The sequence below is a fragment of the Ochotona curzoniae genome, unplaced genomic scaffold (assembly GCF_017591425.1).
Source record: "Ochotona curzoniae isolate NIBS_2020 unplaced genomic scaffold, NIBS_Ocur_1.0 contig_517, whole genome shotgun sequence".
Taxonomy (NCBI): Eukaryota; Metazoa; Chordata; class Mammalia; order Lagomorpha; family Ochotonidae; genus Ochotona; species Ochotona curzoniae.
In genome coordinates, this window is record NW_024466454.1 from 6,514,878 (window position 1) to 6,533,981 (window position 19,104).

Genomic DNA, 19,104 nt, shown 5'->3' on the forward strand with positions numbered 1-19,104 from the left:
AAATTCAATTTTTTTCTCATAGAACACTAAAAATACTCAATTTAAAGGCCACTTGTAGCAGATGTAAAAAAGACTGTTAGGTTGGAGTCGGGCTACAGAGACACTTGGGCTGTTGGGGTGCTTTTGTTGGTTTCTCAAAATCCCTCTGAATGAGCACCTCTCAGAGCTTCTGTGTCCTCCCTTCTAAAGCAGTCTACCTCCGAGCTGTAGGTTAGAAACTAACGCCAGCTCCTCATAAGCTATGAAGTGCTCTGCAAGATATGGATTAAAGTTACTTAACTCACTAAAAAGCCCAGCGGCTGGCATGATGGCACAATGGGTAAAACTACCATCTGTGATGTTGGCATTACCTATGGGCATTAGTTCAAGTTCTGACTGCGCCACTTCTTATCCAGCACCCTGCCAAAGAGCCTGCTAAAGCAGTAGAGGGCAGTTCAAATGCTTGGGCCTGCACCCGCGTAGGAGACCTGGAAGAAGCTCCTGGCTCCTGGCTTTAGAGCAGCTCAACTCCAGCTGGAGTGAACCAGCAGATGGAAGATCCTTCTTGTCTCTCCCTCTCTCTGTGTAATTCTGACTTCCTAAAGAAATAAATAAGCCCAGAGTTACTTACATACTCCTATACATGATGAGGCTTTATTCTCATTTGTAGGCAACTCTGGCTGTGTATTTTCTCTGTCCTTGGTCAATCCATCTCCTTTCCTAATAAGCAAGAGAAAAATAGAGTATCAGTGAACGTTGCTATAACTTGTAGCTTGAAAGAAATAGAGCCACTAAGGTAAAAATAAATGCAACAGGGCCCGGAGGTGTGGCCTAGTGGCTAAAGTCCTCACCTTGAATGCACCAGGATCCCATATGGGCGCCGGTTCTAATCCTGGTAGCTCCACTTCCCATCCAGCTCCCTGCTTGTGGCCTGGGAAAACAGTCGAGGACGGCCCAAAGCTTTGGGAACCTGCACCCACGTGGGATACCCAGAAGAATTTCCTGGATCCTGGCTTCGGATCGGCATAGCATCGGCCATTGCGGCTACTTGGGGAGTGAATCATCAGACGGAAGATCTTCCTCTCTGTCTCTCCTCCTCTCTGTATATCTGCCTTTCCAATATATAATAAATAAATCTTTTTTTAAAAAATGCAACAAGATGTCAACAGTGAGAAACACGTATCTATCTGTGCCTTACCTCTGCTTCCTTGAGTATACCTTGTAGCTCCACTGAAGGCCTCAAAAGCTGGGGATAAATTGCTAGTTTTTGGATTTGTGGTTGTTTTGTTTATATTTTCATATTTGCTGGTTTAGTAGAATTATTAAAACCTATTCCTTGGGCCAACACTGTTAAACTGCCACCTGAGGGCCAGCGTCTCATAAAGGCAGCAGTTCTAGTCCCAGCGACTCCACTTTCAGTCCACTTCTGTGCCAATGCACTTGGGAAAGCAGCAGCAGATGGGCCAAATGCTTGAGTGTATGCATCCCTGTGGGAAACCCAGAAGCTCCTGGCTTTGGCCTGGCCCAACGCCAGCATTGCACCTCTTTGGAGAGTGAGCCAGTAGATAGAAGAGCAATCTCTATCTCTGTCTGTAACTGCCTTTCAAAAAAAAATTTTTTTTTTTTTAAAGAAACCCATGATTTTTCAGGCTCATACAAAGTAACGATGGATGTTCTGCTTTGAGTCGAGTTACTTTGGTTTTTTTTTAGGATAAGGTTCCTGATGACAAGTATCGGGAGAAGACAGCAATGGACTTGGCAGCTGAACAGCTACGTCTTTGGCCTACTCTGAGCAAATTAACTCAACAAGAGCTGGTACAACATGAGGAAAGCACTGTCTTCAGTCAGGCCATCCACTTTGCAAATCTCATGGTTAACCTGCTGGTTCCACTGGACACAAGTAAAAACAAGCTCCTGAGAACATCGGCGCCAGGCGACTGGGAGAGCGGAAGCAACAGCATTGTCACAAACAGGTGCTGACACGTCGGCTCACAGTGACCCTCCTTTCCTTTTTAGAGTTAGTCTTGGATGAACATAGAATAACTGTCTTCTGGCTTGCTCAGGTCTTCTTTCTTTATCCTACTTGTAACCACCTGCCCCAATTCTCCTTCATGACCTAGTTTTTATAATGTTGCACCTTCTACTAATCTAACTAATCAGTTTCTTTACATAAAATATTGGGAAATAACTAGTGAGCACCTGCTTATTTCTTTCTCAGCCCCTGTCCTTTTCCTCAACTTTTCTATGGCGTATGCCTGTAGTCTTGTACTTACCTGTGCCTTTCCCTCTACCCTCCAGTAACTTTCCATATCACAGAGATTAAAAGCCAGAGTCTTTTTAACATAGTGTAGAAAGCCTAATAGGACCTGTCCCCTCACTACTGCAATGACCTGTTGCTCTCCTGTCAACAAAGTCTTCTTGCTCCTATTGATTTTCAAAGACAAGTCATGTTCTTGCCTGAGGACTTTGTGCTTATTGTTCCGTCAGTCTGGAAGACTCACCAAAATAGTTACAAGGACCACTCCCTCACCTCATTCAGGGTTTTATTCAAATGTCACTTCTCTGGGGAATCTAGACTTCTCTATTTATTTCCTACCTTGCTTTGTTTTCCTTTCTGGCATTTTCTACAGTCTGATGTGTTTGTTTATTATCTGTTCCTTTGGTTTGTTCATTTCTGTATCCTCAACATCTTTGCACATAGTAAGTACTCAGTATTTACTGGAACAGATGATTAAATGAATGAATTAATGAGCCACAGCATCCTGGAAATTCTAGTTCTAACATGTTCTTGTTGTATGTGATGTGTAAAGTGATCTAGCTGTGATGATGGGTGTTTTTCTTCGAACTGAATTGCTTTGGCTTCTAGGATGAGGCTCCTGGTGAACAGAATCAAGTGGCAGTGGGCAGGGCAGCTGAGCAGCTGTATATTTGGCACCTCCTTTGTTCCCCTCACCTCCTTTCTGTAAAACCTCTTCAAACCCTATTGGAAAACACATTCACATACCTAACCGCCAACCCTAACCTCTCAGTCTCCCTGTCTCCCAAGTCATTCATTTGTGTCAAGACCATGCCAGAGTTTCTAATTGTCCAGGCTAGACAACTTGGTAGTAGCATTTTGTAGATAGATTCCAAAACACGGAGCTATTATTTTTTCCTATGTGGTTTCTAGTTCATCCTTTCTTTTACGTGAACAACATAGCCCTAGGCCCTTATCATTTTAAGCCATAAATAAATAAAACTCTAGATTTGTTTACTCCTCTCTCTGTAGTTCTCTGCCCAACCACCAAAAGAACCTGCATGGAACAATATTCACATGTTCTTTTACTGCTCATGACCCTCCAAGACTGCCTCATTAATTCTGGACTCATTGGCTTGAGTTTCAAGACCTTCCTTACTCATCTCCAACTTTATTTCCCACTGTCATTCATCTCGCTTATGACCATCAATAACCATGATTTCACTTTTTGAAACATTGTCACAGAGTGAGCATGTAGCACAACAGTTAAGTCATTGCTTGAGTCTTTTGCATCCCTGAGTTCGAGCTTCACTTTCATCTCTAGCTTCCTGCTTGTGTGTGCCCTGGAAAGCAGCAGAGACAACTCAAGTACTTGAATTCCTGCCACCCATATGGGAGACCTGGATTGTGTTCCCAGCTTCTGGCTTCAATCTGGCCAAGTCCCAGATCTTCTTAGGCACTTAGCAAGTAAACCAGCAAATGGGAGGGCTCTGTCTATCCTTTTCCCTCCCTTGTCTCTCACCTTTTTCAAATAAATTAAATAAATGAGTTTTTAAAATAAAATTATCATTATAAATGACAGTCCTCTCAAAGCCTGCGTAGTATGTGACTAAGGCATCTGAGTTCTTTAATGATTGAGGATGATATAACAGTCATAATCTCTGCTTACATTTTTTGAGCTCCAGGCTTCTGGCTTCAGATAGGCTCATCTCCAGCCATTGGTGGCCCCTTGGGGTAGTGAATCAGCAGAAGAAAGATAATTTATCTTTGTCTCTCCTTGTCTCTGTATATCTGACTTTACAATAAAAATAAATAGATCTTAAAAAAATTTTTTTGACCATCTATGTAGAATATGGTAGTTGCTGCAAATAAGTTCTTTTTCTTTTTCTTTCTTATTAGAAAACATCTTATTTTGGCACCATGTGGTCGTTAACTTGGAGGACAGGTATTTTGGGAAGGTTCAGGTTGTAGATTATAAATATAATAGTCCCCTTTTGCTTTATTTTTAGTGTCTCCCAAGTTTGTCTTGGGAGAGTAACAGAAGGGATGCTTTACAGAATCAAATCTGAATCCAAAGGGTAATGCCTGACAGTGGTTTCAAATGTAGGCAAGTAGAACATTATGTTTCACCACTCTTGTAAAGAAGGAATGCAGTTAAGTGAGCCTCCAACTTGAGCACACGCCGCTTTGAGCAAGTTTCAGTCGCTGTGTAAATGGGCTGTAATGTAGTGATCATTTGTGGCACTTGAGTTCTGATTGTGATTTCTTTGTCTTTCTTAGTATTGCAGGAAGTGTCGCTGAGAGCTATGATACAGAAAGTGGATTTGAAGACTCAGAGAATGACATTGCCAATTCTGTTGTGCGATTCATTACTCGGTTTATTGACAAGGTTTGTACAGAGAGTGGAGTTACTCAGGATCATATCAAGAGCCTCCATTGTATGATACCAGGTAATTGCTTTGCAGGAATTAGAGAACAAGGACATAGGAGATAATTGAATTCTAAGTAACACCTATAATCTCTAGTCCAAGTAGTTTGCCCCTTATTAGTTTGCTATTTATTTATGATTATTAATGTTTTTAAGTTGTAATTAGATATATGTAACAAAAATTGCCATTGCATACCATTTTTAAGTGTCCATTTAAAAGGATTAATGACATTCACAGTGTTAATGCAACCCTCACGACTATCTGTTTGAAAAATTCTCTTATCAATCACAGTCAGACACTCTATGCATTACGCAGTAAACCCTTGCTTCCTCACTGACTGCTCTCTTATAATATCTAATCTAGTCTGCCTGTGCATTCATCTATTCTGGATGTTTCTTGTAAGTGGAATCATACAATTTTTGTGTCTTTGTGTCTGGACTATTCCACTTAGTGCAGTATTTTCTAGACTTGTGGGCTAGCCTGTCACAATACTTTATTCCTTTTACTTCTAATATTCCACTGCATTGGTAGACCATTTTCAAAGTCTGCTGATGGACACTTGGGTTGCTTATACCCTTTGACTGTGGTGAATACCGCTCCTATAAACACTGACATGCAGGTGTCTGAGTCCTTGAATTCAGTTCTTTGGATTTAATACTTCAAGGTGTTATTTCTGTGTCAAATCAAAATTCTGTTTAACTTTCTGATGAATTGCCAACTGATTGCTTGTTAATTCTGAAATATCGGGAATTTGTCTTTATATTGTTTATTTTGTGCTCTTTGATTTTGAATACTCTGACTCATCCTAGGAATTGTAGCCATGCACATTGAAACTCTGGAAGCAGTGCATCGGGAGAGTAGAAGACTTCCACCTATACAGAAGGTACATGCTTTCAGAGTGTAACGGCTCTTAAAAACAGCAGTAGGCTGTTGTGCTTCAAAAAAGTGTTTTCTCCTAACTTTTTACAGAGACCAGTGCCAGTTTTAAAATACATTAAACTTTCGAAGTAGTTTGTCATGTAGAACCTAATAAAAATGACACTGAAATAGGAACAGTATCCACTCTTGGATTCAACAAAGGAGCAGTAATAACATCTTGTTGCATCTACTTTTATAAGCAAGGCATAAATTAGCAATTCTAAGTTCTTAGCCCAACCCGAGATGTTTTGTCTTCCCTACTTACCAAAGATAAAGAGGATTTAGGCAATTACTCTACAGCACCAAATTTGTAGTCTTAAAATTCAAAGTCCTGAATTGTATTTCACCTCCTAAGCTGGAGTGCCCTGAAGAAAGCTTCCCAGATTATTATTTTACAACTAGTGTAGCATCAGTCTGAGGACTAGCACTCAGGAACTAATCCACTGTATGGCAGAGTTGTTAAAGTCAAGGGGCCCCTGGCATGGTGGCCTAGTGGCTAAATCCTCACCTTGCAACCACCAGGATCCCATGTGGGCATCCAGCTGCCCTACTTCCCATCCAGCTCCATGCTTGTGGCCTGGGAAGGCAGTCAAGAACAGCTCAAAGCCTTGGGACCCTACACCCAAATGGGAGACCTAGAGGAGAACCCTGGCTCCTGGCTTCAAATCAGCTCAGCTCTGGCCGTTGTGGCCACATAAGGAGTGAACCAGCAGACAGAGATCTTCTTGTCTGTCTCTCCTTCTCTCTGTAAACCTGCTTTTCCAATAAAAAAGATAATAATAAACTGAAGGATGACATTAGACACCAGAGCAATAAGAAAACCAGTCTGTTGAAACCCTGAGAGGTACTACATTTGATCTTCTCTACATATTTGTGCTTTCAACGTGCAAATGTAATACTACTTTTTTGGTAAGATTTATTTATTTATTGGAAAGTCAGATATGGTTCCAACTGTCCAATGGTTCACTCCCCAAGTGAGCACAACAGCCGATGCGCTGCCAATCCGAAGCCAGGATCCAGGAACTTCCTCCAGGTCTCCCACGCGGGTGCAGGTTCCCAAAGCTTTGGGCCGTCCTCCACTGCTTTCCCAGGCCACAAGCAGGGAGCTAGATGGGAAGTGGAGCTGCTGGGATTAGAACCGGCGCCCATATTGGATCCTGGGCGCATTCAAGGCGAGGACTTTAGCCACTAGGCCACGCCGCCAGGCCCTACTCTTTAAAATTCAAGCATGAAAAAAATAGTGCAAAATGAAAGTCTAACCCATATCCACCTCCACTTTTTTTTAAGATTTATTTTTATTTGAAAGGCAGATTTACAGAGAGAAGGAGAGACAGAGAAAGATTTTCCATCCACTGATTCACTCTCCAAATGGCCACCTCCACTTTTAACTCTGATGCCAACGTTTTTAACAGTTGTGGTCATATTCTTTTTTTTAAGACTTACTCATTTTTATTTGAAAGGCAGAATTTTTTTTTTATTGTTGCTTACATTATATTATGTAGTACAGTTTTATAGGCGCTGGGGATCCCCCCCACCCCTCCCATACCCCTCCCCCCATGGTGGATTCCTCCACCTTGTTGCATAACCATAGTTCAAGTTCAGTTGAGATTCATTCCTTGCAAACACATGCCTAGCATAAAGTTCAGCGTCTTATTGTCCAGATAAGTTCAGTGGCCTCTTGGGGAGACCTTCTATGGTCTGAAGATAGGTCTAACAGAGTAAAGATCCAGTCAGTTAAAAGCCCCAACAAGGCCTCAGTATCATTATACAACATTATGGAATTAATTGACATAGTATTGGGTAAACAATATGTTAAAAATAATGCAAGTTCCATTCTTCGAAACATCTGGGTTGAGACAGTATCAATGACAGGTTCAAAAAATAACAAACAACCAAACAAAAAATTACAGGTTAAATCAAGGCAAACATGTGGTATCTAATCTTTTGGGATTCGCTCATTTCCCTTAGCATTATAGTTTCCAGTTGTGCCCATTTAGCCACAAAGAACTGCATTTTGTTTTTTTTAATAGCTGAGTAGTATTCCATGGAGTAGATGAACCAAAGCTTTCTTATCCAATCTTCTGCTGATGGGCATTTCGGTTGCTTCCATGTTTTCGCAATTACTGATTGTGCTGCAATGAACATAGGGATGCATGTTGGTTTGTCGTAAAACAGGTGTTTTGGATATATTCCTAGGAGTGCTATTGCTGGGTCATATGGTATGCAGATTTTGAGTTGTTTGAGTGTTCTCCAGACTGATTTCCATAAAGGCTGTACCAATTTGCAGCTCCACCAGCAGTGGAGTAGGGTTCCCTTTTCCCCGCATCCTCGCCAGCAAGCGTCGTTGGTGTTCTTGTTTATGTGGGCCAATCTTACTGGTGTTAGGTGGTACCTCATCGATGTTTTAATTTGGATTTCCCTTATTGCTAGGGAGCTGGAACATTTTGAAAGGCAGAATTACAGAAAGAGAAAGAGAGAGAGAAAAAGAGAGATTTTCTATTTTTTGGTTCACTTCCCAAATGGCCACAACTGCTAGAGCTTGTCCATTCTGAATCTAGGAGCTATGTGGGTGCACTGCTCTAAGACCTTGGGCTCCCCTCTGCCTTCCCTGGCCATTAGTCAGGAGCTAGATCAGAAGCAAAGCTGGCATTGAATGGGATGCTGGCACTGCAGATAGAGACTTAGTGTGCTATGCCATGATGTGGACGCAGGATTCATATGCTTACGCTGCTTTATCCAAAAAACATGATTTATGTATCCTGTGTATATATGTATAATGTACAGATTTGCAACTTGGTGTTTTTACTTAATCATATTCTGGTTATCTTTTTATATTGACACATATAGATCAATGTCTCTTTTTAAGGGGTTACCAAATATCTTACTATGAATGAATATTTGAAGAAATTAGATATTATTCCAATGACTCCACGGTTAACAAGCCATGCTACCAAGAATCTTTCCACACTTGTGCAGAAAACTTCATTTCTGCCTCTTCTCAAATCCGTTTCCTCCTTTGGTTACCTAGGAAGTCTGGCTCAGATACTTTAGATCCATAACTAAGTGTGGAGAAGTTTTTTGCCAAGAGCTATTTGAATATTTATTAAAAAACACTTGTGGGCTATACTGAATTAAGTCTCACCTGTAGCTGCCTTGGGAGGACCAAACCTAATGATTTTGCAGGTTTTGTACAGCCAACAGGCCAGACAATCCCCCACCATAGCCTAAGTGTTGGAAATCTCACAGAGTTGTGATTAAAATACTTTCTGCGTTGTTAGCCCAAGATTCTTAGACCCGCACTGCTGCCAGGAGAAGAAATCGTATGTGAAGGTCTCCGGGTTCTGCTGGACCCCGATGGAAGAGAAGAAGCCGCCGGAGGTCTTCTTGGGGGCCCTCAGCTGCTGCCCGCCGAAGGAGCCCTGTTCCTGACCACCTACAGAATTCTCTTCAGAGGGACTCCCCATGATCAGCTAGGTGTGTGTGATTCCTCGTCCGCCATCAGAACTTCAGAATCTGTGTGGAGCTGGAGCTGCTGATTCAGTCTGTGCACAGTGACTTGTAAATTGTTTCAAGTCCAAACTAAGCTTTTTTGCCATGCAGCTTTGCCTGTTGAAGATAATTATAATTTAGGTCATATATTTTTACTTGAAGAACAAAGGATGTCTTGTAAATAAAGCAAAGGTTCCTATGCTGAAATAGTTTCTTGAGGAAAAGAGTATTGTTACCTAGGAAAGGCCATGTTTGACTTATACATATTCCCCAGCAGACTTGCCCCAACTTTGTGTTTCCTACAGTTAAATGTAAGGCTAAAGTCCTGACACATGAGCCTCTTTTATTGGAAGAATACACTAAGCACCACAGGCTTGGACGACAGTAATCAGCTCTGCTTCCCTCTCATTGGGCTTTTTTTCCTCTCATAAGCTTCTATAACTTGTATTTCCTTTCCCTATGGCTCTATCAAACCTTCTGTATTAGAGAGGAATAACATATCCTCGCCAGAAATACTCCGCATTCTTATTAAAATTACTGTAGTCTCTATAGTAATATTATTATTGATGGTAAAAGCGAATAAGGTTTGGGGTGAAGCTGTTGGACTGCAAGTCAAAAAATTCAAATTTGAATTGCTGCTCATCAGTCTTGATAGCTGCAGCAAGTCACTTAACTCCTTTGGCCTTCATTTTCCTCTTATTAAAATGAGAAGATTGGGCTTTCATTGGTGATAATTCTGTAGTTTTCACATTGAGCTGATTACGTGTGTTATCTGGAGGGCTTGAAATACATGTATCAATTTTGACCCATACCTCAAACAGCTGAACCGGAGTCTGAAGCTCTAAGAATGGGGAGATGTGGGAATCTGTATACTTTTCATGCCCTACAGATGCTGAGAACTGTGAACCACTGGGCTACATGGCTCTTCTTCCTGTGATGGCATTTGATAGCATTTGATGAGTTAGTCTGTGTGCAATCCATTTTGTTGAATAATGAAATTCAGATATATTATCTTTAAAATCTTGAATTATATAAAAATTTTATACTTAAAATCTAGTTGAATTATTCTAGGTTTGATAGACTCAAGATGGTTTAAGATACTGGTCATAAAGATTGCTTCCTGTGCCCAGTGTGATAGCCTAGTGGCTAAATCCTCACCTTGCAACTGCTGGAATCCTATCTGGGTGCCAGTTTGTGCCCTTACTGTTCCACTTCCCTTCCTGTTTCCTGTTTGTGGCAGTCAAAGGAAAGCAGTGGAGGATGGCCCAAAGCCTTGGGACCCTGCACCCGCGTGGGGAACCCGGAGGAGGCTCCTGGTTCCTGGCTCAGCTCCAGCCATTGTAGCCACTTGGAGAGTAAATCAGTAGATAGAAGATCTTCCTCTCTGTCTCTTCTTCTCTCTGCAAATCTGCCTGATTGCTTACTATATAATATAGAAAAAAAAAAAAGGCTTCAATAAAGTGGGACTAGCATGGTGCTCCTAGGGAAAACTACACCCAAAATCAGAGTCCTGGTTCAAGCCCTGGCCACTGTGTCCACCTTCCTGCTAATATGCCTGGAAAGGCAGTCAAGATAGTTCCCTGCCACCTAAATGGGAAAATTATATTGGGGTCCTCATAGTGGGATGGCAGGCTAATCTTCCACTCTGGTGCCAGCTTCCCACAAGAGCCAGGGCTCAGCCAGACCAAAGCCAGGATCCAAGAACTCCATCAGGAGTGCCCCTTGGGTATCAGGGAACCAGAAACTTCTCCTGCTCTCGCAGACACATTAGCAGGGAGCTTGGTTGGAAATGGAACAACCAGTACTTGAAACAGCACTCAGGTATTAGATGCCAATATTATGAAAGGCAGCTTAACATGCTATACCAGAACACCAACCCAAATTCAACTTTCTCAGACTTCACATGTGAGTGATTTGTGATACTTGTCTCTGGCTCGTTTCAGTTAACATCACAGCCTCACTTCTAGCCATCTTGTTGAAAATCACAAAATTTTGTTCTTTTATTGCTGACTAATAATATGTAATGCATTTTTTATACATTCATCAGTGGGTGAACACTTGGTTGTTTCCCTCAGGTGGATACCCAATGCAGGCCCACTGGACCATGTAGCAGTACTACTTTTAATTTTTTTTTTTTTGAAGAACTGCCAGTTTTCTTCCACGTGGCTCTCCTGTTTGAAATCGCTACAGCTTCCCCTTTCTCCAGAACCAGTCCTCACCAGAACTAGTTGTGGGGTTCTTTGTTTTGTTGTTTGGTTGGGTGTTTTTTCTTTTTACTTTTTATTGGAAAAATTGGATTTTACCAAGTGAAGAGAGATAGAAAGATTTTCCGTCTGCTGATTCAGCCCCCAAGTAGCCACAACAGCCAGAGCTAAGCTGATCCAAAGCCAGGAACCAGAAGCTCCTTCCAGTCTCCCATGCAGGTGCAGGGTCCCAAGGCTTTGGTTCATCCTCAGCTGCTTTCCCAGGCCACAAGCAGAGAGCTGGATGGCAAGTGGGACATAAAGCAGTACCCAGATAGGATCCTGGTGCATGCAAGGCGAGGACCTTAACCACTACACTACTGCGCTGGGCCCATTGTGTCTTTTTAATAACAGTCATTGTGACTTGAGGGAGATATCTCATTGTGGTTTACATTTGCATTTCTCTTAAGATTAGTGGTGTTGAGCATTTTTTCATGTGTGTGTTGCCATTCATATGTCTTCCTTTGAAAACTGTTTATATCTGTGGCCTCTTTTTTAGTTGAACTTGGAGTTTTACTATTGAAGTGTTTTTCTTTTATACTCTGGTTATTGTCAGGTGTGTAACTTGCAAGTATCTTCCCCTATTCTGTAGATTGTTTCCTCAGCCATATTTTCTTTGTTGTGCAAGTTTTGTGGCTTGATGAGATCCCATTTGTCTATTTTTGCAGCTGTTTCCTATGCTTTTAGGGTCTTATTCAGAAAATGCTTGTCCATTCCAATGTTCTGATGCACTTCCTGCTGCGTTTTCTTCTAGTAATCTCAACGTTTCAGGTCTTAAATTTAGGTATTTAATCCATTCTGATTTGGTTTTTGTACATGTGAGACAAGGGTCCGGTTCCTTTTTCCAGCACCATTTATTGCAGACTGCCCTTATTCTAATGGATGTTCTTATTTGTCAGAGATTAGCTGGCTTCGGATGTGTGAGTCTGTTTCTAGAGTATCTATTACCTTCCATTGGTCTGTGGGTCTGTATTTATGTTGACAACATATGGTTGTTTTTTATTTTTTTAATTGTGATTGCATGGTGATCAGGGTAGGAAGGGTAAAGCTTTAGGGAAAATTGGGTGAATTCATTGCTTCCAAATTTGCTATTCTTATTGTTCCTGGGGAAAGGGGGAAAACACTCACGACTTTCCACACGTCCCAGTACCCAAGAAGGAGGAACCGCCACCTGATATCAACCCAGAGTCTCGGTGTGTACATACTCTGAGGGTTCTGTCCAGGTAGTTTGGATAGTTCTGAAATGCTGCTGTTTTCACCAATCCAAGGGTGATGTCACCCTCCCAATGTCCATTGACTCCATTCACCAAGATATTTTTGCTGTCGTAGTTTGTTTGGGATAGTTAGCCAGTTAGTTCTGTTCTCCTCTTTCTGCTACAGCACAAAATGTGCTGCCAAACATATGGTTTTAATTACTATATCTGTAATATATTTTAAAATCAGGAGTGTAAATGCCTTTTGCTTTGTTCTTTTTGCTAAGGTTGTTTCAGCTATTTCAGGTCTTCTATGATTCTATGCAAGTTTTAGAATTGTTTTTTTTTTTCTAGTGCTGTGAAACATGTCATTGGTTTGGTTTGGTTTTTTGAATAGGGATTACATTGTATTTGTGAGTTGATTTAGTTGGTATACACATTTTTAAGATTTATTTTTTTTTATTTGAAAGAGTTACGAAAAGATGGAGAGACAAAGAAAGAAGGGGGAAAGAGAAAGGTTGTTCCACCCACTGGTTTACTCCCCAAATGGCTGCAGTAGCTGAAATTGAGCTGATCCAAAGCCAGGAGCAGAATTTCTTCCAGGTCTCCCACATGGGTGTGGGGACACAAGGACATGTGCCATCATCTGCTGCTTTCCCAGGCCATAAGCAAAGAGCTGGGTCAGAAATGGAGCAGCTTGGACTAGAACCAGCCACACGTATGGGTTACCAGTACCACACGCAGAAATTTAGCCTACTGATATATCATGGGTCTGGTCCTGGTGGAGACATTTTAAAATATTGATTTTTTTTTCTAGGAATATTCTGCATGTGCGTCTCCTCTTATGAGGAGCTGGAAATTATCCTGGGATCCTTTGTGTGTGGTGCTTCTTTTCTAGACTTTTATTGCCAATGCCTTAGTGTGGGCAAATAATACTTATATTTCCCTATTATTTTATAGTTAAACTCTTAAAAATTCTTGGGCTTAAGGCCATTCCTGTCTCCCCAGGGCATATATAATTGTGTTTATGCGACACTTTTTACTATATATGCAAGCAAACTTCAAAAACTTGCTCTCCTTTGTCCTCTCCTTTCATTAACTGTCTTGAATGTTTTTTCCCTACTTGAAGAGAAAGAATCTGTTTCCTATAAGATTGCCTTAAACCAGGCAATTCTAAGTTACACACAGTAAGTCAAGACATAGAACAAAATTAAGGTAGGCTATGACAGTTCCTTCTCTCCATGTCTTAGGGATAAATTGCCATCTAGTAAAAATTAACGAATGAGCCTCACTGCATTCCTAGTTGTTGTCCTGTTTAGACACATTCCCCAGCACAGGCTGTTGCAGCGAGTGATGGAGACGACAGACAGGAGCAGTACCACTGTCTTACTGAGTCTGTCCTGTCTTCCCACAGTTGGTGAGCAGACAGTCGTGCGCAGCTTTCCCATTGCTTCCATCACCAAGGAAAAGAAAATCACAATGCAGAACCAGCTGCAGCAAAACATGCAGGAAGGACTGCAGATCACATCAGCATCTTTTCAGGTATGAAGAAAGAAAACTGTTCTTCCCAAGTAAACGTTTTCACCCGTCTGCTGCTTTTACAGCCATTCTGTATAGTCATGGTCAGAAGTTAGAGGACGAGAAGGACAAGGGAGCCAAGACATTAATCTTCAGCAGAGTAGACTTACAAATACTGTAGTCTTGGCTTTAATGCTTCATGTCATGGGCCGCTTGGCCAACTCAAGCATACAAGCAGGTTGTCTGTCATTATCTAGAGATCTTAGAAACTGGTAAGCTTTCAGTTGGCTCTTGTTCTCTATAAAATTCTACCCCAATTCTTATTTGATAAAACTTTCATATAAAAAGCAATTCTTCTGACATCTGTTTCAGAAGGAAATACCCTCTGGCTCATCGGTGGCAGAAGGCAAACTATAAGAAACACAACCAAAACTAAAGTATCATTGGTATCAATGAATGACCCCTGATAAGACAAGGGTTTTTGTACGGGACTGTAAATATCAAAACTTAAGAAATTACTAATGCAAACCAGACTCTGGAAGAAGGAACCTTCTCATAGTTTTTCTTTCTCATGTTATGTCATTTTTCCCGTTCTTCATGTATTGGCTTTGACTTTCAAGATGACACGGTTTCCAATTCTTGCCCATTCCTTGCACTGGAGTTGCTGTGTGGACCTGAAGGCTCCAGACTTTCTCCCATCTCCTGAGAGTGTTAACTGCTCGGAGCCATAGTTGGTTTTTGTTTGTTTGTTTGAATTTCTCACTATTTCAGCTGCCAGTACTTTGTATACCAACATTGCCTGACTGTGCTTTTAAGATTGTAGTAAATTTGATTTTTTTATCTACCTAGATTTATTATAACCCAGATAATAAAGGAGCCTCACTAGGCAGATTTCCCTTTCAAGAGCCAACAGTTAAGAAATAAGAAAAGAATGTTTGCTACTTCAGCCACAACAAGCTAATTTCCATTGCATTTTATGATAGAAAGTCTTAAAGCCCACTTCAAGATATGTGATTTTCCTTGTCAGCTGTCCATCTATGGAAAGCAAACACTTCTGAACCTCACTTTTTAATTTTTTAAAGATTTTTACTTGAAGAGAGTAGAAGAGGAACAGATGGATAAAGATCTTCATCCACTGACGTACTTTCCAAGATGACTGCAGTAGCTAGAGCTTGGCTAGTCCAGAGCCAGGAGCCAAAAGTTCTGTCCTTGTCTCCACATGGATGACAGGGACCCAAGTCCGTGAGCTGTCTTCCACTGCCTCCCCGCATACATTAGCAGAAGGCTGGTTTACCAATGGAGAAGCCAGGACTCAAACTGATACCCTAGGAAGGAATGATTTTGTCACAACATACTGCGGCACTGTAATACTGGCCCTAACATTTTTACTTTTAAAATTTAAAAATTTGAGGTGGGTGTTGGGGCACAGTAGGTTGTATAGCACCTAGGGTTGCCCACATCCCATCCTGGGATATTTGGGATCAATTCCTGCCTCTACTTTTGATCAAATTCCTGCCACTATCCCCAGGAGACAGCAGAGGATAGCCCACATATTGGCTTCCTGCCATCCACTCGGGAGAGCCATACGGAGTGCCCAACTCATGGCTTCGGGCATTTGGAGGAGAAAGCAGTGGAGGGAAGATTTCTCTGTTCCTCCCTCTCTCTGCCACTCTACCTTTCAAATTAAAAATAACAGCTTTTAAAATGAGATTGTCAAACATTTAAAATACCTCATGTTATTGCCATGTAGTGCCATTGTTTTCTGTTATTTCAGTAACTTGGGGGAAATTGTCTAAAAGTCATCAATGCTTCTGATGCGTTTAATCTCTTTTGTTTCCAGTTGATTAAAGTAGCATTTGATGAAGAAGTCAGTCCAGAAGTGGTTGAAATCTTTAAGAAGCAGTTGATGAAGTTCCGTTACCCTCAGTCCATTTTCAGTACCTTTGCCTTTGCTACTGGACAAACAACCCCACAAATAATTTTACCCAAACAGAAGGAAAAGACTACTTCCTTTCGGTAAGATAAATGAAAGATCTATTAATTTTAATCTTCTCATAATTGCTTATCCCTGGAAGTAATACATCTTTTGTGTCAAGGTATAAATGATTGCTCCTTTTGTTGGCTAATCTGTCGAGCCCATTAGGCCAAGCTTAGAATGCTATGGACTAGCAGCTTTGTAGCAGATTTCAAAATGTAAGGGCTGTAAGAGGCTTTGACTGTCATATGTACATATATATATTTCTCACAATCCATTTATTATTTTTTTCAGATTTATTTATTCTTTGAAAGTCAAATTTGGAGAGACAGCAACAGATCTTCCATCCACTGGTTCACTTCCCAGATGGCCACAGTGTCCAGGGCTGGGTTAGGTGCTCCCAAATATTTAGGCCATCTTATGCTGTTTTTCCCAGGATTGTAGTAAATCCATTAGCAGGGAGTTGAATTGGATGAGGAGCAGCCAAGATACAAACCAGTGCCCATATAGGATGCCAGTTTCACAGACATCAGCTACAGTGCTGGTCCCTCACAATGCATTTTGACAACACAAAATTTTATTTTCCTTTTCTCCATATTGATAAATTTTTGAGTAATATTCTCTTCAAATTTTTACCAATATTCTTGCTTAAAAGTTTTGCTTTGATCTAGAGAGAAAACTTTATTTTGTATAACTTATAATTTTGAATAATTTCAAAACTTACAGAAAATTCACAATACTACCAAGAATTCTGTGTGTATGTGTTAATATTCAAATTAACCAGAAGTTTTTTATTTTGGTTCACTTGATTTATTATTCTCATATAAACAATATGAGAATAAAAAAATAAATCTACAACATGAACTTCAAAACATTCATGGAAAGTGGATCTAAAAGGTAATACAAGGGCAGGTGTGGCCTCACTTTTAGGTTGCTGGTTGGGATACCTGCATCTCAAATCAGAATACCTGGCTTCCAGCTGCCGTGCAGCTCCAGTTCCCTGCCCAGGCAGAGCCTGAGTGGCATGGATGGCTCATGCCACCTACATGGGAGGACAGGCCACCTCCATGGGAGGACAGGCCTGACCACTCCCAGCGTCAGCCCTGTCTCCGTCTTGCCACTGCCAACAACTAAGGAATGTACCAATGGATAGGAATTCTCTATTTCACTTTTCTCCCTCTCTAATAATGAATATATACATAGTTTTTAAAAAAGATAATACACCTGTTTTTTCCCCTGAGTCATTTGAATTGAAGTGAATACGTCAGTATGTGTTCTCTAAGGAAAAAAATACCATTTTCTATAACCACGGTGCAAAAGTCAAAAATGGGAAATTTAATTGATACAAAATCCTTAGCTAACCCAGAGGCCATAATAAAATTTTTCTAAGTATCATTTACAACTACTTTTTTTCTCATCCAGGACCCAAAGCAGGGTTAGGGCAGTGAGTTTAGTTGTCATAGTTCTATAGTATAAACTCTTACTTTCTGATGAAAAAAGGTTTAAAATTTTATGTTGAAACTTTTGAATTTGTTATTACAAAATAACAATCGTTTTACAATTCTATTAGTAATAAAATGTAGTGGATAGAATTTCAACTCTAACATTATTGTCTTCAATTTGAACATCTATAATGTAAACTATATATTACAGCTTTGCAGATTTTGGGTAAAAACATCTCCATTTGCCTATGTGTAGAATAGGTTTAGAATTTTGAAAGATTTGAGGTCCCATATTGTATGTTGTCTATTGGATACATGACTAAACTGATACACTACATGGGAAGCCAATAAGCTCTTGAATTCCCACATGCGACATCCTGGCACATGATAGCTTTCTAAAGATTTGCACTGGTGAGCCAAGGCTGGTGTCTTAGCGCCATAGAGACACAGAGGAGGTGATGAGGCTCTACTTTCAATGACATCGACAACTTTCTCTAATGTTTCAGTCTTGGATGACATCTTGGTGGGTAGGTAGGTAGATATCAGTATCAGGTGTGTTGTATAAACTACAACAGAGATAAAGCAATTTTAACAATTAGGGAAGGGCCGTATGCGATAGCCTAGTGTCTAAATTCTCACCTTGCAAATGCCCGGATCTCATATGGGTGGTGGTTTGTGTCCTAACTCATCCACTTCCCATCTAGCTGCCTGCTTGTGGCCTGGGAAAGCAGTCGAGAATGGCCCAAAGCCTTGGGACCCTGCACCTGCGTGGGAGACCCAGAAGAGCTCCTGGTCCCTGGCTTAAGAACAGCTCTGGCCATTGCAGCCACTTAGGGAGTGAACCTGGGACGAAAGATCTTCCTCTCTGTCTCTCCTTCTCTCTGTAATTCTGCCTTTTCAATAAATATAAATAAATGTTTTTAAAAAGAATTAGGGAGTAGACATTTGGCCTAGTGGTTCAAGTGCCCACATCCTATATCAGAGTGTCTGGATGCAATACATGGCTTCACGTCATGGCTCCATCTTCCTGCTAATGCAGATCCCACGAGTCAACATGATGTCTCCTTGCTGTCAGTCTCAGCCCTGCCTGTTGGAAACATTTGCGGAGCTAACTGTTAGATGGAAGTGCTCACTATTTGTCTGTCTGTCTCTCTCACCCTTCCCCCATCACATATATCCTTATCTCTTCCTCTCAAGAAAATAAAAGTTAAAGAAAGGCTTACAGTTTTAACAATTGCCTCAAGCTATAGCTATGGGAAATTTTTTCAGAATATCCCATTGAGTTCATTTGATGATTCCCAGAATTTAAAACATGTTAAGGGGCCCACCTTGCAGCAGTAGACTGAGTGCTTACTGCCTGGGATCCCACACCCTATATTGAAGTCCCACACCATCCACTACCAATCCAGCTTCCTGCTGATGTGCTTGGGAGGCAACATGATGCGTTGGAGACCCAGATGGGGTTCAGGTTCCTGCTTCAAAGTGCATCTGTGAGGGTAGCTGGGAATCAATCCCAGGACAGCAAATTGATTCATTCTCTCTCTCTCTCTCTCTCTCTCTCTCTCTCTCTCCCCCCCCACCCTTTGTCACACACAAACACAAAATCTCTCTCTCCATGCTCCTTCCTCTATCTTTCAGATCTCTCTTTCTCTTTTCCTCTCTCCTTCTCTCCCTCTCACCCT

At 41.1% G+C, this 19,104-nt stretch overlaps 1 protein-coding gene across 3 annotated transcripts in view; it reads left to right on the forward strand.

The window, feature by feature from the left end:
* The window catches only part of SBF2 (SET binding factor 2), a 382,316-nt gene that overhangs the window by 297,910 nt on the left and 65,302 nt on the right, over positions 1-19,104 (forward strand). For all 3 annotated transcript variants that reach the window (XM_040989139.1, XM_040989140.1, XM_040989142.1), the window contains 6 exons: positions 1,690-1,952; positions 4,496-4,665; positions 5,454-5,527; positions 8,841-9,036; positions 13,902-14,029; positions 15,846-16,021. In XM_040989139.1, the coding sequence (XP_040845073.1) occupies positions 1,690-1,952; positions 4,496-4,665; positions 5,454-5,527; positions 8,841-9,036; positions 13,902-14,029; positions 15,846-16,021 (1,007 nt within the window). The remainder of the gene's footprint in view (positions 1-1,689; positions 1,953-4,495; positions 4,666-5,453; positions 5,528-8,840; positions 9,037-13,901; positions 14,030-15,845; positions 16,022-19,104) is intronic.